The 23256-nt window shown below is 39.7% G+C and overlaps 1 protein-coding gene across 2 annotated transcripts; it reads left to right on the top strand.

Moving 5' to 3' along the window:
* Positions 1 to 3368: 3368 nt before the first annotated feature.
* On the top strand, positions 3369 to 23227 carry LOC145495974 (disks large homolog 5-like). Of its 2 annotated transcripts, none has more exons than XM_081475571.1 (21): positions 3369 to 3778; positions 4610 to 4684; positions 5429 to 7146; positions 7526 to 7558; positions 8765 to 8889; positions 9379 to 9478; positions 10071 to 10146; positions 10762 to 10865; positions 11454 to 12886; positions 13725 to 13878; positions 15531 to 15950; positions 16501 to 16603; positions 16802 to 16847; positions 17387 to 17560; positions 18046 to 18221; positions 18728 to 18769; positions 19223 to 19324; positions 19492 to 19619; positions 19961 to 20064; positions 20562 to 20677; positions 22038 to 23227. In XM_081475571.1, exons 1-21 carry the CDS (start codon positions 3493 to 3495, stop codon positions 22139 to 22141), a joined length of 5619 nt encoding a protein of 1872 aa, XP_081331697.1. In that variant the 5' UTR covers positions 3369 to 3492; the 3' UTR covers positions 22142 to 23227. The 2 variants fall into 2 exon arrangements, with proteins under 2 accessions (XP_081331697.1, XP_081331698.1); XM_081475572.1 differs by lacking the exon at positions 22038 to 23227 and adding an exon at positions 21488 to 22018 and having other exon boundaries at positions 20562 to 20699.
* The last annotated feature ends 29 nt before the right edge of the window (positions 23228 to 23256 follow it).

The raw sequence follows: 23256 nt of genomic DNA, 5'->3' as shown, positions 1-23256 counted from the left end.
GTTATAAATGCCAATTATCAAATCCACAATTGCGCTGTAACAACTCGGGACGAAATTTCGGATGGGTTCATTTTGGGACAAGTCTTAATCGAATGAACGCGTCCGAAATTAAATTTATGAGGTTTATCAAACCGAAAAGGTCTGGGAACGAGGTTAGGAGGCTCCGTCCGAAAGGGGTACCTTGTTGACCCTTTAGGGATATGAAAGGGCAGGGGTTTCACAAGTTATGTCATTTAGATATAACGTGAACGGCAACTGAATAAATGAAACGTGCTTTTTGGTTAACATTTCTTCTGGTAATGCTTGATGTTCTCCCGTAAAATTGTTCATTAACTTCATAATGAAAGAACAGGGATACAGTAAAAGGGTTACCATTTTTCGTTAAAAGATATACGAAAGGGGTAGAGTTTCTGTCAAAATGGTATACGAAAGGGTAAGGGGTTGGACCTCGGAGCGGAGCCTGCCCGTAAAAAAAACTTTGTAGAGTACCCCCTGCAGTTTAACGTTCGAACCAGCAGCAAAGGTTAGGGCTCTGCACATTAGGGTGAGGTCACTGAGCATAACAGCAAGGCAAAAGAATCCAGAAAGCCGGAAAAATAGCGACACAATTGACGCTGCAACTGGGTACAATTATAAGGGTAATATTCGGTGAAGAAATACATGGTTGACGATTTTAACCAAGCGAGAGACTGGCAAGAGCAGAGTGGAAGACACCATTACATGGCCCTATTGATTCTCTCAGAGAAGAGAAGGAATGAAGCCACAAAGTCACGTTTGGGCCGGGGGATACTCCCTTATATGGGCTATATAGGTATGTGCGGCCCCAAAGGGTAGGGGTTTTCAGCCGTTTTAGTCAGAAATAGGGTATCGATTTTGGCCATTTTGATCTCAAATAGGGTATTGTTGTTGCACGTTAGTCTTGAATTGAGTATGTTTTTTTAGAAGAAGCTACTCTTTCTTCATTATCGTGAAGACCATCAACAAAAGCCTTTAGTATCGGTCTGAACTAGGGAACTAATCACAAGACAGCTGGTCTAAAACAGGGTATTGATTTAAGGGTCGGGTCTCAATTAGGGTATCAAAATTTTGGTCAGGTCATAAATAGGCAGGGAAAATTCCAGATTCTGGTTTTAAATTGGGTAAGGGTTTAGGGAAGCGCCTCCTTCCCCCCCACCCCGAGCGTTTGGAGAAGGTAGGAAATATAGCTGTAAACTAAGAACTATAATGTAAGTGTCAGCAGATCAACGATACCCCATGTTTCTAATTCTGCTGCATTAATAGCGTGAATGGTGCTGCGCGCGCAATTACTAAATTATCGTTTAATAAGATTAGTCAAAATTAGCCAGGGGCCCAGACTTGTCTTAGTTTTACGTTCTACCTGCTCCTGACAATGCTCGCAAAAATGGTCTATTCTCCTCGTAGCTCTGCTGGGATATAAAGCTATCCTGCACAGTAAGATTAAACCTATATTCACATCCATTTCACACATTTAATGACAGCTAATAAATTTTGTTTTTTGAGGTTCTTATCGCATAACTATTGTTTTTCCATTTTAAAACTTACTATCAGTATTTTTCTGTCAATTGTCAGATTATATTCTGCTTGCTTTAGCTAATGTCTGCAAGCTGTCAACTGTAATACATCCAGGAAAACAATGAAGATCAATCAATAATGGATTAATTCATTTATTTGAGTGTCAGACTAAAATATCCGTCGGTCTTTCCTATGGAATTCGTGAAGGATCGTCTGTTTAGAAATTTCTTGGTGAATCATCAATTTACGTAGTGGCCGAATGATTGATATTCTCCCAACCGTGTAAAAGCGTTTGCGAAGTTTGCGTGCAGACTTAATTTCCTCTCATTGCTTCCTGTTATTTGACGCAGCAAAGAAATTGGACGCCTGCCCGCAGGCAAAATTTTAGCAAACCTAAATTTAGTGTTCAACGCAGGTAGTAAACAAAAATTGCTGGTCGTAGTCCCGCAGTGAGCAGGGACCCGTGGCACATCTAAATCTAGCCCTGGTTCAGATTTTAACGCATCCCTGCATACTGTTACGGTCAGCAATTTTTGTTCATTTCTTATCTTGTTTAAGTTCTGGTAAAATTACATTTTTTTTTACAAAATTCAATTGGAAGAGAAAAATAGAACAACATCATTAGCAGTTAGCTACAATACTAAAGTGACTTGCGTGAGAAATCGAGGGGGCGGGAACTAGCTTGAAAACAGTGATTAATTAGTGATGAAGGTTGGTCATCTTAAGTACAGGGAAGTTTTTCGCCAAACGTAATCAGTTGTACAGTAAAAAAACCTATTTTTTCGCAGTGTGTGAACTGACAAGGGGTCGGGCCCCCTGTACAATACCAGTATTCTCAAAATCTAAAAGTTTCGGTTTCTTGTCTTCTCAATGTGGAACCACAAGCCGCAGGCGAGTGGTTCCGCAGTAAGCTTTGACAATGTTATGACGCAATTTATCACCATTAAGAGGACAGACGCATGAAAAAACTGGCGTTAATTTGTTTTTTACAATTACAAGGCCCCAAAATGGTCAAATGCCGGGAATAAATGAGGAGAAAAGACGCCCGTTAACTTGCCCTAAACAAAGATGAGTGAATTTTATTCAAAATGACGCGAACATTGTCCATAGCTTTTCTCGCTTTTTGATTGACTACTTACAAAAGTCCATAAAATCTCATTGGTTGAAAAGTTGACAGTTTAACAGCTGAAAGTTAAACTTGAAAGCTTGCATAAATTAAAATTTTATCTGTCTGTGCTCTTATTGATGATAAAAATGAGCCAATCCGCGCGCGAGAAATTAGACAGGTATTGTAAAGCAGAGCATCGTACATAAAATGAGTGCTTTCGCAAAACTTGAGTTCGTAAAAAGTCACGTTTCAAGAACATTAACCTGCCACCAGGCGTTCTTTTTAAACAGCAGGGGGAGGGGAAAAAAGACTTTTTTTTTCTCCTTCCCGCATTCGTCCCCCCCCCGCCGCCCCAAAAAACAAACAAACAAACAAACAAAACGCCTGATCCCAGGTTACAAGAAAGTAAAATATCAATACCTTACTTCGGGTTTAAATTTGTTGCCTGCTAATAGTAGCTGAAGTCATCCCCAGTCATCCCCCGCAAGTACAGTTCTCCCAATCACAGATGACTCGACTGGTGGACAAGTAAGCTGCTGCCGTTATTCTGCTTTATGAGTCAGTTTCCGTTTTGAAAAAGTTTGTAACGTAAACAAGACTGACAGCTGTGGTTATTGCATGGGTTTGTTTCACGCCCTTGAAACAGACAAGAGTTCGAACAATTGTCAATTGTTCCACGAGGTCACGTGTGCGGCGTTCCTTTACGTTCCATATTTGGACGATAGGGATCAACAAAGATTATAATGCTCCGTCAACATGGCGGACGAAAGCGGAGTTTCTAAACGGTGGAAGACTTTGCCTTGTTCTGCACTTGGTGTCTGAAAATTTCTGTGTAATTTAACGTCATTACCATGGAAGAAGGCTACAAGAAAGTAATAGAGCGTCATCGAGATAAATTTCGCCGTGCAATAACGGTAGAAAGACTGTTTTCCCCACTTGTTGTTAGCCATGTTGTGAATTCTGAAGAATCCCAGGCGATTCAAAGCGAGCATCCTGCTCAAAGAGTTGACCGACTGCTAGATGTCATTCAAAGAAAAGACTATGAGACTTTCAAGAAGTTTTGTGTGGTTTTAGAGACGACTTATCCTTACATGCTAAACTGTATGTTCTTGGGAGTCGAGCCTCCTACAACTTCGGGTGAGTGAAATGAAACTTGTGACTGACCTAATGTAAACATGCATGTAAGGCTTTGCTTTGGCGCTCCAACCTTCCTACTAATTACTCACGGATGAAAATATTTAAGATATCCTATATTATTAGCCAAATTATATGTTACTTGCTAGTTGCCATCATTTGCAAACTTGGTCGCTTGTATTGTAATCCGTACAAGCGTCTATTATATTTTCAGATGGATATTTATGCCCCTGCGAGAGCTTATCAACGCAAACTTACTACGCGTTTATTTCGTATTACTCTTTTTCTTAACTCTTGAAGGATTTTATTAACCGTTTTAAACACTGATCGTAGAGGAAAGTGTTCTTAATGGTTCAGCGGAAATGTAGACTGCCGTGCGCGGGCCGTGAATTTCAGCTCAAGCACGCAAATATATTTTTGTTGTTTTTCATTTAATTGTTTTCGGAAAACCACTGAAGATTAATATATCTACATCTAATAGGAATATATTTCGTTAAATTCGTGTAAGAAAAAATAAATTTCGGGTGAAATGAGTTGCATAACGATTCTGCTGGGAAAATTACTTTTTCAACGTTCTGCATCTTGTTTGTCACCCGAGATGCTTGCAACTCAAGCAAACCATGAAACCACAACAATTCAGTTTTTTCTCGAGATCGCTCAAACTCATATGCCACCACAGCCATTTTTCAAGAGACGTGCTTAGATTGAAGCTTAAGGCTAGCTTAAGTTAAATCAGTCAGCTAATGGCTTTTGTTGGTTTATAAAATGCGTGGATCAAAGAAGCGGTCGTTTAGAGATACGAATCAGTCTTGATGTTTTCTTGTTATCTTTCAGCCTCGCCGCACATACGAACGGACCAAGGAAAAACTGCCGATAACGAAGACGAAGCAACAGCGCGTCACATGCAATGTAAGTTTGTTTCGGAAAGAGGACAACGTTTTAGTTTCTAACGAAATTTCAACAGAGCTGTGTCTGAAACCAGGTGAAAATGTTTCGTGGTGTGTCTAAAAACTGGTTTGACTGAATTCGATCTCACACAAGAACATGATTATGTTGGCCGCTGTCCTAAGTTGATCAGCCCAAAAACAATAATTTTGAACGACGCATAATGAAGTTCTTGTTTACAAGTGCAAAGTTCTGAAAGTCGATATTTGCTTTTCTGGCTGTTTGACAGACAGCTCATATAAGTGCGCTTATGAAGTCGCAAAATGGAGCCTGGTGCAAATGAGAATATTTTCTTACGTGAAACAGTTATATTGGCTAATAAATCAAAGTCATTGACCTTGGACGAAGTGAAAGTTATATTTATTTAGTGTTTACTGGCCATGAACAACAAAGCTGTTGACGAGATAAAATTGGTTCATGATCAGTTTTTCCCAATTTTGTTCTTCAGTCTTTCCCTTGGGAGAGATTTATCCCACAATTCTATTGGTATATTATTCGTGATAAATATATTTTTATGTGTGTCTAACCCCTGTTGATGACAAGCAAAAGAAAATTGCCAAAATTATTTCCTTAGATTTTTTTGATCTCTAGCTAGATTTGATGACATGATATAAAAGGTTTTATTACCAGTTAATGCACATTGTCTGTATAGTGAGTTACAGCGTAGTTTCAGCTTTAAGCTTTTGAATGTTGTTGATCTTTTGGCAGGCATTGGTTCATCACGCTGTGTGAATGTTGGCCGAAGTACAAGCATGACCGGCCATGACCTCTGCAAGGATCGGCTTATCGGGCTGAAAAATGAGTTAAGGACAGTGAAACGAGACTTGGAAAAAGTATCAGCTCAGTTACACGAGACTGAAGCTGAAAGAGATGCCTACAAGAAAATCAGTGAGTTGAAAACTGCAGACAGAATGCATATGGACAATAACTCCAATGGTCCACTTGGAAATTCGCAAGGGAGTGACAGGGACAATGAGTTTGACATGCTTAAAGAGCAGTATGTGGAGTGCTTGAAGGAACTAGAACTCTTAAGATATGAAAATTCTGACATTTCGGCCAAGTATGAATCCATCTGTCAACAATGTGAAAGTGGCAGAAAGTACAAAATGTTATTCCAAAGCGTACAGAGAAAGTATGAAGAAATCAACCTTGAGCGCGATAAGCTGAAACAGGAATATGAAGAAATTGTGTTGTTGAGGGAAAGAGAAAAAATTGAACTCATAGAAATGAAGGACAATCAAAAGTACGAAGAATTTGTTACAACTCATTCAGCGAACACAGCATTTGATAAATACGAGTCACCCAAAAAGGAGTACGAAAGCCTTCAGGACAGTCACAGAGATCTGAGGTCCAAGTACAATCACTTATTTAACAGCTATCAAAACTTAGAATCCGACTACTCGGCACTAAAAATACAGTTTGATGGCTTACTTCATGAGCAAGACTCGTTGATCATTGAACGCAATGGACTGAAGCAACAAGCGGAGGCTGCAATCAATAAGTATGAAAAAGCTATTAAAGATCGTGACTCTGCATTGAAAGTTTCGTATCAGGTTCAACAGGAAAGGGAGAGAGAACGTGAACAAGTCATGTCTCGCCAGGTTAGAACTGCCAAAGACATCACCAAACTAACTGAGGAGCGGAATGCGGCACTGAATGAGTATCAGTTGGTTATGAGTGAACGAGATACAGTTCATCGGGAAATTGAAAAACTTCATGATGAATTGGCCGATCTGCGAAGTACTAATGAAAAGCTCCAAAAAGATTATTCAAAACTTCAGAATCACATTAACAGCACTCAAGGGGAATTGTCTCTTGTAGTGGAAGAACGCGAACAGGCTGCAAAGGAGGTTTTTGGTCTGAAAGAAAAACTTAGTCAGGCAATGTCAGAAAAGGAGAATGTTATCAAAGAACTGGACAAAGTGAGAGAAGATTACGAGATGTTAAAACAGGAGAGGAATGTTGCACGGAGAGAACGCAGTGAGGCAATCATACACAGAGACAAAATCCTAAAGGAATGTTTTGAAATAAGACAGAAACATCAACTAGTGATCAAAGGAGAGCACAAGGAGATGGATGCGCTCAGAAAACAGTTTGAGGTGCTTTCAAAGGAGCTAACAAATGCATTACATGACATTGAAGTTGTGAAAGTGCGGAGAGACTGGGCTTTGACCGAAAGAGACAAAGTAATTCAAGACAGGGATTCCTTGAAAATAAGATTTGACAAAATGCAACATGAGAGGGATCGTGCTGTGAGCGATCTGGCAGAACTTCTCCATGAATCTGATCACATAAGACGAAAACATGGTGAGGCTGTTGCTGAACTCTTAGAACTGCGCAGCCATATCGAGAATCAACTGAATCAAGGCAGTCTTTCACAGGAACTTGTGTCAAGTAGAGATTCGGCAATCGACACAGACTCCAATGTAAGCTAATTACGTGGGCATAAATTCTAGAAGTATTGATTTGCCATACAATTTGACCTGCTTAACTACGGGGAGCAGGACTTTCCATCCATTGTGTGGGTGGTGTGGGAGGAATTTGAAAGTTACTCTTGGGTTTTAGAAATGTGACTGAAGAGGAGGGATTTTTTAAGCTGGACCCTTTTTTTAAGGGGGGTTAAGGTGTTATGGGAGGGAAGGGAGGGTGAAGTTCTGTGGGCATTCATTTATCAGTTTCATGTACAATGTGAATGGTAACCATGTTGAACATCCAAAATGTAATATCAAGTTGTGGTGTCGTGAAGTGGTTTTGTTGTCTGCTACCTTTAATAACATTGCTGTGACGTTGACTTGTCTTTTGCAGGAATGGGAAACAGAATCTGTTGTTTTAGAGAGGGTGAGTTTCATATGGGTTATTGAACAAGCATGAGGTCAATATGGCTGGATATTGCCCAAGTTCTTTTTTTGTGTGTTATGGACTGAGACATGGTTGAGCTCTATAAACATGCAAATAATGAACAGGGCCAATATCAAGCCATTTTGATGGGCAATACAGGATTTGTTATATGGAAAAAGAACATTTTCTTTTGGAACACAGCGGGTGTCCCACAGAGGACAAGATAGTGCCATCTTACTTGATCTGGTAGCCAATCACGGTGTAGGATTCGGTTCATCTTGCCCACTCACAGATAGCTAGTCATATAATAATGGTAGTTACTGACAGAGGGGGATTTAAAAAACAAAAAAAAAGAAAAGAGGGGGATTTACTCTGACTTACATTTACTTAAGCTCAAACTTTCTTTTTAAATGCTTTTTAGTCAACTTGATACCAGTCGGCCAATGTTTTTATGAGTCATCTGTGCAAGATTGAAATCCTGAAGTTGGAAGAACTCTTAAAAATTTCGAACAGAATTGAAGATTTCTGAAGACTTTCAAGATGACCTAAAGATTTCAAACTTGGCCAGCATGTGTTTGGAATGTGAACACCACTTTTATAATGACCAAAGAGAGAATTAATAAGTGTTAAAAAAATAACTTCTAAGGGTATGAAGAAGTGGATGTTGTTTCTTAAGGCTTCAATTAGTTTATAAAATTGTTAATACCGGTAACATTAATTGTCCAGATCAGTTAAAGAAAAATTTAGTCAAGCAATCAGAGTCACATAAAAGATCTTTAAGAGATACTACCTTATTAGATTTATGGAGGAATATGTCTTCAGCTATGGGACAGTCTTCGTTTAAGTATGCTGCTGCGAAGGACTGGAATGATCTTCCCAAAGAGCTAAGGCACCTCAGCTCTGTTTTTACTTTCAAAAATGAGGTTTTTAAGTATTTCTTAGACATAGATCTCAAGGAACGTAATATTGTACTGCTTGCTAGTGGGTACATATTTTCCTAATATTTAATATTCTGATGATGTTATTGTGTGGATGTATTTTTAGATGAATATATTTTATATTGCTGATCACCGGTTTATACTAGCTGCTCCCATAGGTTCAGCTGATCAGTTTTTTATCAGGATAAATAAAGATTTTATTATTATAATTATTATTATACAGGGAGAATTGTGTGTTACTGACATGGTTGCTTATATCTCATTACAGATGAATCTGGATGATGATCTCGGCATTGCCATTGCTGGTGGGATTGACACTCCTGCTATTCCTAATGACAGCTCTATTGTGATAACTAATGTCGCAAAAGGAAGCATAGCTGATGGCAAGCTCAGGTAAGCTAGAAGATACAAACATTACTGCTTCAACTGTCAACAAAATAACTTGCATATTTAGTTAATTCTTTAATGCATAACCTCTTAACAGAACTTAAAATGAACAGATTCAAATTTTTACAGAGACAAGTGCCTTGAGCAATTTGCCTGTCACTAGCCCTGGCCATGCAGAGACCAAATTTGAGTATGGATAATATGTAGACAAGGTTTATTCAAGATGTAAAACTGTGTAATTGCTCACATTCATGAACAAGAAATGTAAATATGGGAATGATGAGTGAAAACTGACCTAATATGGGTACAAAAAAAACGTGACTATTAAAATGACCAATTTAAACTTTCACAGCTGCAAGTTTAGTTTTAGCGTAAAGTTTGTGCTTTCATTTTATAACTGTGACTTATTTTCAATCTTTTTCATATTTAGTCATTGTAACCAGGTCAGGATTTTCTATGCAATAAAACTTAATGTTATATGTTTTATTCAAAAAGGGTAAATGACTGTGTTCTGAAGGTAAACAACATTGACTTGACAAATGTTGAATACCGCACTGCAGTTCAAGCAATCAGCAGAGGGGAGGTGGTCAACATGGTCAGTAAAAAATTCATTCAGAAATAATTTCTATTGTTAGGAAAAACGCTAGATATGAAAAGCTTGAAAATACATGTAAAAGTGCCGTCTGGTTCTCTGGGACAAGGAGATTTTCCCGCCAGGCGAGTAACTTTTCATTTTCACTTGCCCAATGGGCAAGGGCCCAGGAAAGTTGTCAAAATTTGAGAGTAACTTGGCCAAAGAGCATGGTGAAATTCAAGCTTTTTTTTTCAAGCCATGTATTTACTGAAAGCCATTATTAAGAAATAAGTTTAGAAAATTTGTGCATTCGATGGATCTTACAGACCACTCATACATGTATGTAATGAGTTTTAGTCCAAGGGCTTATGTTATTGTAAAATGATACATTTTTGAGGTAACTTGACATATTGCTAGGGATCAAATGCAGTGTACTAAGCTAAGCATGCTATAAGAGGGAGAAGTAGTGTTCATCACCACTACCAAGGCTATGTTTTGAAAACAAACGTCAAGACTAGAGTTAAAGATGTAGGTTTTGAAATGTCCCTTTTGAAAATCTAACCATGCTGTATTTTTTTTGACATGTGTCTATTGTATTATTTTATTGTGTTAGACTGTGAAGAGGAAGAGATTAACAGGATTCAGAGCCTTGCTTCACCCAGTCAGTCTGATTCTCACAAACAACAAAGGTAACATGCTGCCTTGCTCCATCCATCTACATTATACATCCTTTACATTACAGGGTTATCATTGCATGTACGTTTTGAGTCACCTGTAGCCTTGACCTTCACATCTGTAACAAACTTGTTTCTTTGTGAGTGAATTGTATCAACAAATGGCAATTTTGCCCATAACATTGAGGGCCTATCAAATGCACTCAACCCTAACATGTGTTACAGGTTACGGCCATTAATGACAGCTCTGGTAATGGCAAATAAAGAAATATTAAAGTACAATACGAAACAATTCAACATTTATAAATGAATTAAGAAGAATATCCATGATGTAGTTAGAGTATTCATTTGATTGACAATGCATTTATTACTAATACATATTCCAGCTGCCTTTTCTTTGGAGGAATAACTATTAATTATTGTTGGTCATATTGGGATTTGTATTTCACACATGCCACATCCCTGACTGCTACGAGATCACCGATGCTCTCTCCCATTGATTCTACTTAACTGTATCTTGACTAAAGATTTGATTGGGTGCAGGTAACAAGGGCAGTATTCAGTTAACTGCAGCAGGGTGTGGTTTAATCTGAACTAACTTGTTTTTTTTTTTTTTAACTTAATTTTCAGAGCTTGGGATCAGAGTTGACAGCACTAACCATATCAGTTGCATTGTACCTGGAAGTGTTGCTGCTGAGGAGGAAACTATTGCAGTTGGAGACAAGATCATTACTGTAAGAAAAGTTAAAAGTTAATTGAAATAGCTGGTTTCTGTGACAATGCTCTTTAGTTTCAAATTTTGTCAAAAAATCTGAAACTAATATTATTAAGAACAGTTGAAAGTTGCTTGAAAATTTTGAGGCCTGAATTGTCAAACAATTTCGCCCATTTTCCTTACAGTTGTTAACTGAGTATTTGAGCACCTAGCGTCCTCCCCGAGCGCCTCTGGGAGAGGGGGGGGGGGGGGGGCACGGGCTCCTTTCCCTTGCTTTGGGTTGCAATTGAGCCTAGACCTGTCTCTGCTCTTCACCCCCTTTTTAACACAACTTAGCTCATCTCTGCTCATTTCCTGTATCTAGATTTGCTACTGTCTGCTACTTTTATTATGGAGTTGCTGTTATGTGAAAATAATTTCCGATGAAGATCATTTTGTGTAGTATACACTTTTGCAAACACTTTTCTCCTTTTGATGACACCATCCAGTTTGAGTTTCTCAAGAACAAGTTTGGTCTGTGACAAATTTACCTGTTTTGGTTGCTGAATTCTGTGATGAAAATAGTTGCTAACTGGTTATCTAAGGTCAAGTTTGTTTCATATTCTAGATTAATGGCACATCCACTGAGAACCTCAACCAAACTGAAGTTGAGAGACTGTTATCGACAAGTCTTGTGAGGCTCACAATTCAGAAGTTGTCGGCTGCGTCGTCACGAACACAAGTGCTTCAGTCATTGTTGGATGAAGTCAATGAAAAGATCAGCAGAGAAAATGACATCTGTCGTGAGGTTGAACACACAAAGGAAAGAATCACAAACTCTGGAAGCTTATGCGAGCTGCAGTTATCACAGCAGGAGTCCTCGTCTGCTTATCATTCCGGGAAAAGCTCCCCTCTTCCAGATGACCAAATACCCTCAACTCCCGAGTCAATTTCTGAACCTGTGTTGCATTCATCATCATCACTAACTCCACTTTATGAAGAGAGCAGAGAAAGATTGCGTGAGAAACAAACGGACTCCAGCGATTTGTCCACTGAGGAAGGAAGTGCATCCCACCTGGTCACAACAAGCGGTGGTTCGTCGTCTCGAGGACGGACATTTGTCAAGTTACGAAAATCATTAATGCATCCCAGTCCACTAACACGGTCCATGCCTGTTCAGAAGGAGAGACCTACACCCCCAACCAGAAGTTGTTCCTACATGTCAGCCATCACGTCACCTTCCCAAGCAGACGTCAATGTCAGTTCACAGGTAGACAACATGCTCACGATGCAATCAGCGCCAGTATCTACACTTCATTACCCTTCAAACTCATTTCAAGATTCTCCTGTTGTTAACACTTCAAACACCGTAGTCATTCCTCGTAAAAAGACTGAGTCATATTTCAGAAATGGTTCTCGTCCTCAATCTGCTCCCTCTGCAAGAAATTACCAGATACCCTTGGGAGGTAGCCCAGTGTTGTCCAGTTTTGGTCGATATTCTAGTCATGAAGACCCTTTAGCATTAACTCCTCTGAAGCCCAACATGACAGGACCTCCTGTAACAGTTGCTGTCATGAGGTCAGCTAACGTCCCATACTACACTGCTAAGAGTCATTCTGTACAGAGTTATGGAGGCCAGCCCGCTGTCAGTCAACAGTGTTTACCAGTGCAGTGTCGCAGCAAGCATAAACAAGACACAGTCGAGCCCGAGCTGCCTCGAGGCAGACATAGTCGGCAAGGGTCATCTCATAGTGCAGATGGAGACGAGCACAAAGTGCGACACTTATCTCTTTACAACTATGACCCGCCATCAAATGCTAAGAACAAGGCTCACAGAGTTAGTTTACCAAACCCGCGGTCACGGGTGACATCGTATCCAAGTGCAGGGACAGGAAGCTACTGTGGCAGTTCTGTGAGTTCGACATACTCCATCTCCTCAGGTCATACAACTCCTGTTGTTGTTCCTTCAACTCCAATCGTGCCAGCAACTGAAGAAGGTGGCCCTGTTTTGGCTTTTGACTTCAGTGGTCCATTGACGTCTAAGGAAGATCCTTTTAACAGGTAAGCATTCCTGAATGAACACCCTTAAAAGGTAGTGTGATGGTGTCTACTGTGCGCCAGAAAGAACTGATCGGGATGGCTGCTGAATAATAGGGGACCTAACTTGAGTACGAGATTGAATACGAGTACGACTTTTCAATTCTAGTTTGCAGGCTTCACGTTATCACGTCACATACCCATTTCATCCCATGAGCTACCCTCTCTACCTAAAACCAACATGAAGAGAGAGGGCTCTAGAAACGTCACTGGTTTGAAATTTGATAATCCTTACTTGAACTAAATCTGGTACTCATAGTTGAATCTAAAGGTCCATAATGGTGTGTTTTTCTAAAATCAGCAAACCAACTGAAAGAAATGGTACTTACAACTTCATATTTCGTTTTCAATTACTGTTTTCCTGTGATTGGAGACTAGAAATAGCAGATACATGTACCAGCAAATGGTACTGCAGAATTCTCTGACAGCTTGGTCCAACTATATTAAGAGGACTGCCCCAAAACGTTATCTACAGTTTTTAACAGAAATTCGCAAAAAAAAATTATTCCATTTGTTTTCCAACTGAAATTTTTAGGCTTTTTGGCCAACGTGGTTAAAACTAGGAAGGGTCCATCTTTACAGTGTATGGTTAAAATCTGAAAACTCATATATTACGTTAAAAAGAAAAACATCAGAGATAATGCATATGTAGAAGCCTTTGAGAAGACTCTACGGCCAGGTGTCAATTTTATTTTATCAGCGAGTGTTGTTTGTGAGAATTCTACCTGCAAACCAACTGTTGATAAAGAACGTCGTATTTCTTAAATGTAGAAATGTTTTGATGAAACTTGTCTCGTTGCAGGGATTATGAGCCTCGCCTTGTTCATATAGAAAAGAAGGACACTCTAGGAATTTCCATTGCCGCTGGTTGTCAGGGGGGTGTCTTTGTCTGTTCTGTTAATGAAGGAAGTGTGGCTGCAACGGCAGGACTTAAATATGGTGATCAGCTGTTAGAGGTGCGTTTGTCGATGTTTAACTTTATACGCGTAACGAGACCAAGTCACCTTCTATCAACATTTTGAGAAACAAACAATTCTAGTTATAGGTACTGCTTGGAAGTTGTCTCTGGAATAATCATACTCCGGTATTCCATTCAGAGACTTGACAGTTAGATCCATCCACGTGAAAGTACTGCTCAATAGCTTTCACTTGAATGGTCACACACTAGGGTTTCATCCACAGACTTCTAAGTTACAACCACCTCGTACAGCGCTATAAACAGTACCCACGTGAGGGTACTGGATAGCTTTCATTTGAATGGTCACAAACAAGAGTTTTATCCACAGACTTAATGTTAGAACCACCTTTTACAGCATAATGAACAGTACCACACGAAACGGCTTCTCAATAGCTTTCATTTAGATGGTCACCCACTAGGGCTTCATCCACAGACTTAGAAGTTAGAACCACCTCGTACAGCGCTATAAAACGGTACCCACGTGAAGGTACTGCTCAATAGCTTTCATTTGAATGGTCACAAACTAGAGTTTTATCCACAGACTTAAAAGTTAGAACCACGTTGTACAGCGTGATAAACAGTACCACATGAAAGTACTGCTCAATATCTTTCATTAAATGGTCACCCACTAGGGCTTCATCCACAGACTTAGAAGTTAGAACCACCTCGTACAGCGCTATAAAACGGTACCCACGTGAAGGTACTGCTCAATAGCTTTCATTTGAATGGTCACAAACTAGAGTTTTATCCACAGACTTAAAAGTTAGAACCACGTTGTACAGCGTGATAAACAGTACCACATGAAAGTACTGCTCAATATCTTTCATTAAATGGTCACCCACTAGGGCTTCATCCACAGACTTAGAAGTTAGAACCACCTCGTACAGCGCTATAAAACGGTACCCACGTGAAGGTACTGCTCAATAGCTTTCATTTGAATGGTCACAAACTAGAGTTTTATCCACAGACTTAAAAGTTAGAACCACGTTGTACAGCGTAATAAACGGTACCACATGAAAGTACTGCTCAATATCTTTCATTAAATGGTCACCCACTAGGGCTTCATCCACAGACTTAGAAGTTAGAACCACCTCGTACAGCGCTATAAAACGGTACCCACGTGAAGGTACTGCTCAATAGCTTTCATTTGAATGGTCACAAACTAGAGTTTTATCCACAGACTTAAAAGTTAGAACCACGTTGTACAGTGTGATAAACAGTACCACATGAAAGTACTGCTCAATATCTTTCATTAAATGGTCACCCACTAGGGCTTCATCCACAGACTTAGAAGTTAGAACCACCTCGTACAGCGCTATAAAACGGTACCCACGTGAAGGTACTGCTCAATAGCTTTCATTTGAATGGTCACAAACCAGAGTTTTATCCACAGACTTAACGTTAGAACCACCTTTTACAGTACCACGTGAAACTGCTTCTCAATAGCTTTCATTTAAATGGTCACACACAAGGGTTTCAGCTATAGGCTTAAAAGTTAGAATCACCTTGTAGAGCATAATAAACAGTACCGTAGGAAAGAACTGCTCAGAGGTTTTCAGTTGAGCGGTCACACAACACAGTGGGGCCCTCACACTGGCAAGTTGGAACATTACTATAATATTTGAAAAAAATTGTTTTTCTCCATTACAGTACAATGGTGTGAACCTCCGATGTGCGACGTACGAGCAAGCGGCCATGATTCTGAAGCAGTCTGGTAACAGTGTGACCATTTTAGCACAGTTCAACCCAGAGAAGTTCAAAGAGACGACAGAATCATTATCCAGCCAATCAGAAGCAAGCACCACATGCAGTACACCAATCAACAAGACAAAACATTCACATGAGGGCAGCAGCAGTACTCCACCAATCAGAAGAAACAATGGAATTCTACCAATCATTGACAACGAGCCACCTGGAGACTTACGTTATGTATTCTTCACAAAAAGTCCCAGTTCGTTGGGATTCAATATCGCTGGTGGAAATGCCATGGGGATCTTTGTGTCAGAAATGCAACCCGATGACGAGGCTGTTAGTTCGTCTGGACTCAGTGTTGGTGATCACATTTTAGAGGTAAACGAACTAGTAAGATATTTTCTTTCTGAGGTCATTTGGGGGGTGGGGGGAGGAGGGCGAGGGTAGGGAGGGTGAATTTACCCGATTATGTGTTTTTGTGCAAGTCAAGAGACTAATCTTGTGTCAACAACATACATGTAATCGCTTGGTTAATACAACAAAAAATTTACTTTTAGCTTTGATTAACCTGCATATCAGGTGTTCAGAAGCCTAAAAAAAAAACAAAGCAAAACAAAATACAATCAAACAAAAAAGCTAGGACCTTTTGGGAAAAAAGAAAACATATAGAACGAATGACACTAGCTTAAAAATCACACCTATGGGGCTAGAAACGTACTAATTATCCAAACCGAGCGTTCTGTGGATACAATGTTTTATGGCAAGACATTTCTTACTAAGGCAATCGTTGATAACATCTTCTAGATTTCACTGTAACTAACGAAGTCATGCTTTTTTTTTACTTTCATTTTATGATGACTTGTTTACCCAACAAAGTTTGTTGTTTAGCCTTTTAATATTTCACGTATGCTTATTGTTTTTGTTTCAGCTCAATGGTGTTGATTTAACCTCAGTCACAGCAGAGCAGGCAATGTTAGAGCTGTGTAAACCCACCGAGACAGTGCAGATACTAGCCCAGTATAACCCTACAAGTAAGTAAATAAACCGATATTGAAACGATTTCAAAGCATGATCATTTGTTTTCATTTTCATTTCCATCAGTTATTGTAGTATTCTAAAATTCTTGTCGATATTTCTCGAAGGAAACAAAGAACGACATTGGACAAATTTAAAAACCAATCGAAATATTTTACTTTACCAATTGCTTGTTTTTTTTTTATCCCTTTTAGAATTCAATTCCCTCAGGGATCAACCTGGTGATTCTTTTTATGTCAGGTAAATTTAACAATTTGCTAATGTTTGTTATTACTGGTCATATGCCATGCCTTTGGGTTTGGTCTCAGTCTATGGCAGACGTGTGCAAAACTGTACTAGGAGCTACCATCGAGCCTCCTGTTAGCCGCCCCCATTGCAACCAGAAAAAGTGTCCGCTCCTGTTCACTTATGGGAGGTGAAAAATGCAGTGTTTGTACGTGGCTGGGACAATACTAAGTGTCCACTTAAGAGAGGTGTTCGCTTATGGGAGGTTAAAAATCCCGTGCTTGTATGTGGCTGGGATCATTACTACGTGACTGCCTACGGGAGGTGTCCGTTTACGAAGGTTCGACTGTAGTTGCATTGGTTGACACAACAAGTAGTTAAAATGTAGTTTATGCTTACAATATCAGTGTTATCAAGCAGACAGGTGATGAAACTAAAAAAGAATACAAACTATGGATTGTTGTCTTGATGCAACGCCAAATTCTCAGAACAGGCATTAAAACAAGTTATGTTAATCTGTAACGATAATAAATCTTTTGGTCTAATTACATAAGGGCCCTGTTTGAACGTTTGACGAACTCCAAAGGAGAGCTCACTTTCAAGAAGGGAGACATTCTGTATGTTACTGATACAATGTACAACGGTCACATGGGCTGCTGGAGAGCGTGCCTGGTCAATGAGGAAGATGCTCAGAAAAGAGAGATTGGAATGGTGCCAAGCCGCATGAAGTATGTGGAACAGTTAACTACTGAAATAGATTTTGTTATAGTGAAATCCTGTGGAGGCGAGGTGGCCTCATGGTTAGTGCGCTCGACTCTTGATCTAGCGGTCCGGGTTTGAGTCCTGGCCGGGGACATTGTGTTGTGTTCTTGGGCAGGACACTTTACTCTCACAGTGCGTCTCTCCACCCAGGTGTGTAAATGGGTACCGGCGAATTTAATGCTGCGAATACCGGCGAATACAAGAGTAACTCTTCAGTGCTACAGAAACCGGGATAAGCTCCGGCCTGATGCGGGGCCACTCGGCCTGTATGCAGACTTCACCTTTTTTATAGAGAAATCATGCGTGGGAAACAAGTCTTGGTAGTCTTGGCTTTTTCTAAAGACGTCGACAGGAATTTTTCACATGAATATTGGATTCAGTTGTAAACAATTGTTGTACTTTCCCTGCATCAAAGAGATTTACTGACTTCAGTTTCTTCCTTTATCAAAAGGGCCGAGCAAGAGATTCTGTTACGTAGAAGCCTAGCACTAGCTCATGGCGATGAATATAAACTGAGTGGGAGACGAAGTTTCTTTCGGCGGAGCAAGAAAGGCTCACACGGCATGTCTGTCAATCATTCGCGTGAAGGAAGTGACTCCGCGACAAGTATCACAACTAGCTGTACAGGTAAGGAATGCTTGTCTTAAAGGACCTCAACCTTGGTATTTTTAGTTATGTTGGCCACGTGCAAAATTACCTTTAAATTGAAGGAAATCTAGAAATAATAGTTTTTCTAAGATAGAAAAACACCAAAGAGATAATAATAAACCATAAAGGAACAAGGATGGTTATGGATGGAGAAGATTGACACGGATTACAAACAAGAAACTTGAAAAAGTATGGCTAAACTTCTCAAAATGCGCAAACCGTGACGTAGCTTCTTTAACTGTGAAACAATCTTTTTGGGTTGAAATATTAACAAAGATGAAAATTTCTTGTTGTGAAATGTTGAAAACCAGACAGTACTACATCGAAGTACTGCTACATAACGTCTGCCATTATTGAGAGATTACACTTACTGAGTTTCTTCCATGAGGCGTTGTGGTTTTTTGGGCACTTCTAGGAGATTATAATATATTTAAATCTTTGTTATTGTTATGAATTGTGTATAACTGTAACCTGTTTCTTGTCAGATCTTGGAATAGCTTCTTACCAAACAGTTGAGAAACTAGACAGTAAGTAAAAGCTGGTTTACTCATGTGCATGGTTTGTCAACAGACAATGTCTTCGTATTCTCGGTAATGGACTGGAACTAGCTTGTAACTGAGGTTAATGCAGGGAGTCTTTTCAAATGCAAATGACGTAATCTCTTTTTAATGATATTCGCCCGCAATGAGCCTCCATATCAAGCTAGTTCCAGTCCCATACCAAGAATACCGTGCCAATATAGTTTAGAGAGGCAAGCACCTTATGAAAACTGTCCCTCTCCAGCGCAAAACACAGTAGGACCGGGAAGTAAGATATCAGCCGTAGATTTATGGCAAAGTTTCGAAGCATCTCAATTAGGAGCTATAAACTCAGGCCATAATCATTGTAAGAGCTTTGCATTAGAGTCCCCCAATTTCTTTTTTAGTGGTTGAAACATTCAATTTTTCAGGTTTTTTAAAATCAGTAATTTTGATTTACAGGTCACATTCCACGAGCTGTAATTTTGTTTGGTCCTATGGTTGATGTTCTGTACGAGAAGCTGTGTGAAGAGGTGCCTTACAAGTTTGTCCAGTGTAAACCAGGTATCAGTTCTCTCGAAAACTAACAATCCGCTCTGTGATTGTCATATAATTTGTCCTGGTAGGTCATAACAGTTACTATAAAACCTTACTTTCGAGGTATTTACGCATCTCTTTCCTAACATGTCTGTTTTGTTCTAACATGTTCTGTCTGGTATCGTGAATTTCAGAAGTTGTAAATTTGCCAGAAGAGAAGGTAGAGAAAGGAATAGCAGACGGAACATTTGTTGATTATGCTTGGAAAGGACATCAACTCTCCGTTACTGTGATGGCGTCAATCAAACAAGTCACTGATAAGGTAAACTTTTTTCTTAATTTTTCACTTCCAAAAAGAATCCACATTTAATTTCTGTCATTTAATCCCTCATTAAATTGTCAGTCAGACAGCCAGTGAGACGTGACACACTACAGGACTGAAACCCATTCGATTGAAATCCTTGGCCTCCTGTTCAGACGCTACGTGGGCTCGTCACGCGTTCCTCCTCCCGTGGGAAAGTAAAGATTGCGTGACGAGCCTAAAGAGCTTCTAGGAGCTATTAAATCCTTGTGCTCAATACGGCACTAAGGTTAAGCATTTTAGCAGGCGTTTTCGTGACTGCAAGTGTTTGATAGACTTTTTTTTCGTTTTTTTTCCTGCAGCATTGTTTATTGGACGTGAGCCCGTCAGCAGTAGAGCGGCTTCATGCCTTGCAAGTCTATCCCATAATACTGTTCGTCAAGTTTAAATCTCCTAAACACATCAGGTGAGTTCAGCTGCGGACAGCATTTGGTGAAGAACTTTTAGGCCTCGCGGCGTGTCATGCACGAGAAGTAAAATCATGTTGACTTGGTAGTTGCCTTCTCTTTACAAAAGACAAGATAGTGAAATGCGAAATTTGTAGTCACTGGTGGAAGGAAATACTGATAGCCAAGTAGAAGGATTGCATGCAAAGAGTACGCTCAGGAAGTACTTTTGCTACCGAAATTTTCATAACCTTTCTTGTTGTTTTGCAATTTCTTTTTGAAGAAAACGTGGCTTGGTTGCCATGCTTAACCTTTCATACTCAAACAAACTAAAACTGCGGCCCTACAGCAGAAGTCATATTGATAGTAACAATTCTTATGGTGTGGTTGATTAAACAAAGATTCTTTGTTGTGCCAGCGAAAAGACTTGAAAACCGAACAATCAAGGTATCACTGTTAATCGTGAAAGTCACTGACACAACATCTCACTGATAAAACGTTTTCCCTTTGTAAACAGAGACCAGAAAGACAGTCGCTATATCAGAGAAAAGATGAGTCTTAGACACGCTAAGGATCTGTTTGAATCCAGTGCTAAAATGGAACGAGAGTTGAAGCACTTATTTAATGGCACATGTGAGTATCACGGCGCATTAAGGTGGCCGAACACAGTTTTCAAGAGCCTCTGCCTAATTCACCATTACTTTAAAGCTATTTATGCTTTGGCGCCCGTTTTTTGCAAGAGTCAAGGTTAACCACAGAAGGGTTTATTCTCACATTTTGGCTAAGGTGAGTGCTGTTGCCATGGCAACGGGGCTGATTAAAAACAAGGCTTAAAAAATGGTTTTTGTTTATTTAAAAAAAATTCAGTCGTTAGATTTTTTTCATCATTTGCCCACTATGAATTGACATTAAATCCCTTCTGTCAACACTGTTCTAATAAAATTTTGACATAGGCGACTTTCGTAATTCGCCGTAAATCGTTTTCACTGCATGTTCTGTATTATTAAAACTTGCCTGTGTCAAAATTCAGATTTTTTGCTATAGATCATTCAAGTGGTTTCTGAATTATTTTTTTGCCAAATTTCTTGAAATTCTATCGACTGGATCGTTAGAAATCGGCAAGTTTCTGCAAAAGCAATCGGTCTCAATTTTTCGAGCAACTGCGCATGCGCTGCATTTAACTGGGTTCTTTCGGTAACAAAGAAAAAGCTGAGAATTGCTGGGTTCTTTGCGTCGTTACCTTTTCTAACATAGCTTTGTAATAAAAGACTAAAGGCATCAATACACTGCGTTCAATAATGGAGAAAAATAGCGCATATAGTGCGGGTGTTGAGTAAATAAAATGATCGCTCTATTGAAGGCATGTTTGTTTTTCAATCCTTGTGCGCGCGCTGAATTGCATCAGCAAAAGCGCGCGCGAAAACTGTGTTCGGCCACCTTAAGCATTTTATAAGTAGTCTCAAATTGAACGATCTTCTGTATCGCTGTTTTTGCGCGCTCTGTTGTGTTCTTCTGTGAGCGGAACAAAAGCGACATGTATGGCAGCATTTCTTCATTCTCTCGTAATTAAAACTTCGAAGACTTTCTTAGGGTCTCTCGCGCAATCTTTCCGCCCCGTGATGAGGGAAGATTGCGTTACTAACTCAAAGAGCGTCTGCGCTAACCTTGGGCCCTTTGAGACATACGCAACTTCTTCCTTGCGTGTATATTGACCGAGAACGAGGCCAATATCCAGCCATCTTGACCGAACAAGCTTGGTTAATAAAGAACCTATTACATGGAAAAAGAACATTATTTTCTTGCGAGACACAGTGGTAGCCAATTACAGCGCAGGAATCGGTTCATCTTGTCCGCTCACGGAGCTAGCCATACAATAAAAAAGTATCTTGTACGTGGAGAAGTTTTATATCATTTGTAAAAGAAACATAAATCCTCCTCTGTACTTTTTTGCTTACTTGACACCTTACATCTCTTTTATGCATTTCTTTTCTAGGTGTTGTTCATGGAAACAGCATCAGCAGTATTTGTTCCCAGATCCAAGAGATGGTGGACGAGCAGCAAAAGAAGACGGTCTGGGTACCACTTTCGAGCGTTTAGGGAAAATCATTCGCAGATTCTTCTTACTTTTGTAGATCCTTTCCATTCTTTCCTTTAACGTTTTCATAATAATTTTCGTCATCCCTGCTTACGCTTAGAGGACCAATGGGACTAAGCAGCAGCAAGATCGACTAGATCTCTGCCATCTTCTTAAAAACTGCTCTTTCCCTTTTTCTTGGGCCTCTTTTGGTTGTCTTGGGACGACTTTTCTTTTTGTCCGGTAAGGCGCTGTCGTTTCCTAATTCTATCAGAAGCGAACTCTTTTGATCTCATTTCCACTCCTTGTATTCGCACTCTCTCCAGTCCCTTCTTAGGAGGCCGCGTTCTTGTTTAGCCATTCGTCCATTTTGTTGAATTGTCATTTCACTGAGATGATCATACACTTCATTCTCACAAGTTTTAGTTGCAATGGCTATGAGAAGTTAGAAATTAGTCAGTTTTGAGTATGACAGACGTTTCCGCTCCATTCTGAAACCTCGAGTGTTGTTTTGAAGGTTGTAGATCAGAGCGGTAGTAGAAACAGTGATCTTTCACAAGGTTAAATATAATTATTCAAGCGCTCACTTTTTTTATTATTTTGCTTGTGATCCGAAAATTCGTGACTTTGAACGACGTCTAAGACGTGAACTAAATGTAGCCCTTAGTTAACGGTTAAAAATTGCGGGTGTGGTTTTCTCCATATTACCTCTTTTAGTGAGGAGCTGCAATTTTTTTTAAAGTAACACGCTTAGTTTATCTACTGCACTCGACCTCTTCTCGTACCCAGATCTAAGAAAGTATCCAGATGCTCTCTCCCGAAGAGTGAGGAGATTTGGTTACGAAATTACACTCTACCTACTGCAACCCGCTAGGTAGAAACTATTGTATAGCTTCACGCATCGACGTTCAACTGTACATTGGTTTGTTGGTTTTTCAGTTTGTTATGGTAGTACAGGTAGGCTGAGAAGTGTCATGATGCCCCGCGGAAATCAGTTTCGACGAGAATATATTTGTAAGATTGGGTGGTTTGTCAGCTTTAGATTGAAATGGTAATTTATAATGTAAGCTTGCTTAGTAGAAGTCCGTAATAAAGATACTTTGAGAATATTTTTGTTTGTTTAATCGTTCAGTGCGTG

This window comes from Orbicella franksi, chromosome 8, assembly GCF_964199315.1.
Source record: "Orbicella franksi chromosome 8, jaOrbFran1.1, whole genome shotgun sequence".
Classification (NCBI taxonomy): domain Eukaryota; kingdom Metazoa; phylum Cnidaria; class Anthozoa; order Scleractinia; family Merulinidae; genus Orbicella; species Orbicella franksi.
This window is presented reverse-complemented; position numbering and strand designations above follow the sequence as displayed.

Coding starts and splice junctions, on each gene's coding strand:
- LOC145495974 (XM_081475571.1), top strand. CDS start 3,493: ATGGAAGAAGGCTACAAGAAAGTAATAGAGCGTCATCGAGATAAATTT. Junction 16,848..17,386: donor GGTGATTCTTTTTATGTCAG/GTAAATTTAACA, acceptor TAATTACATAAG/GGCCCTGTTTGAACGTTTGA. Junction 19,325..19,491: donor GTTTGTCCAGTGTAAACCAG/GTATCAGTTCTC, acceptor CGTGAATTTCAG/AAGTTGTAAATTTGCCAGAA.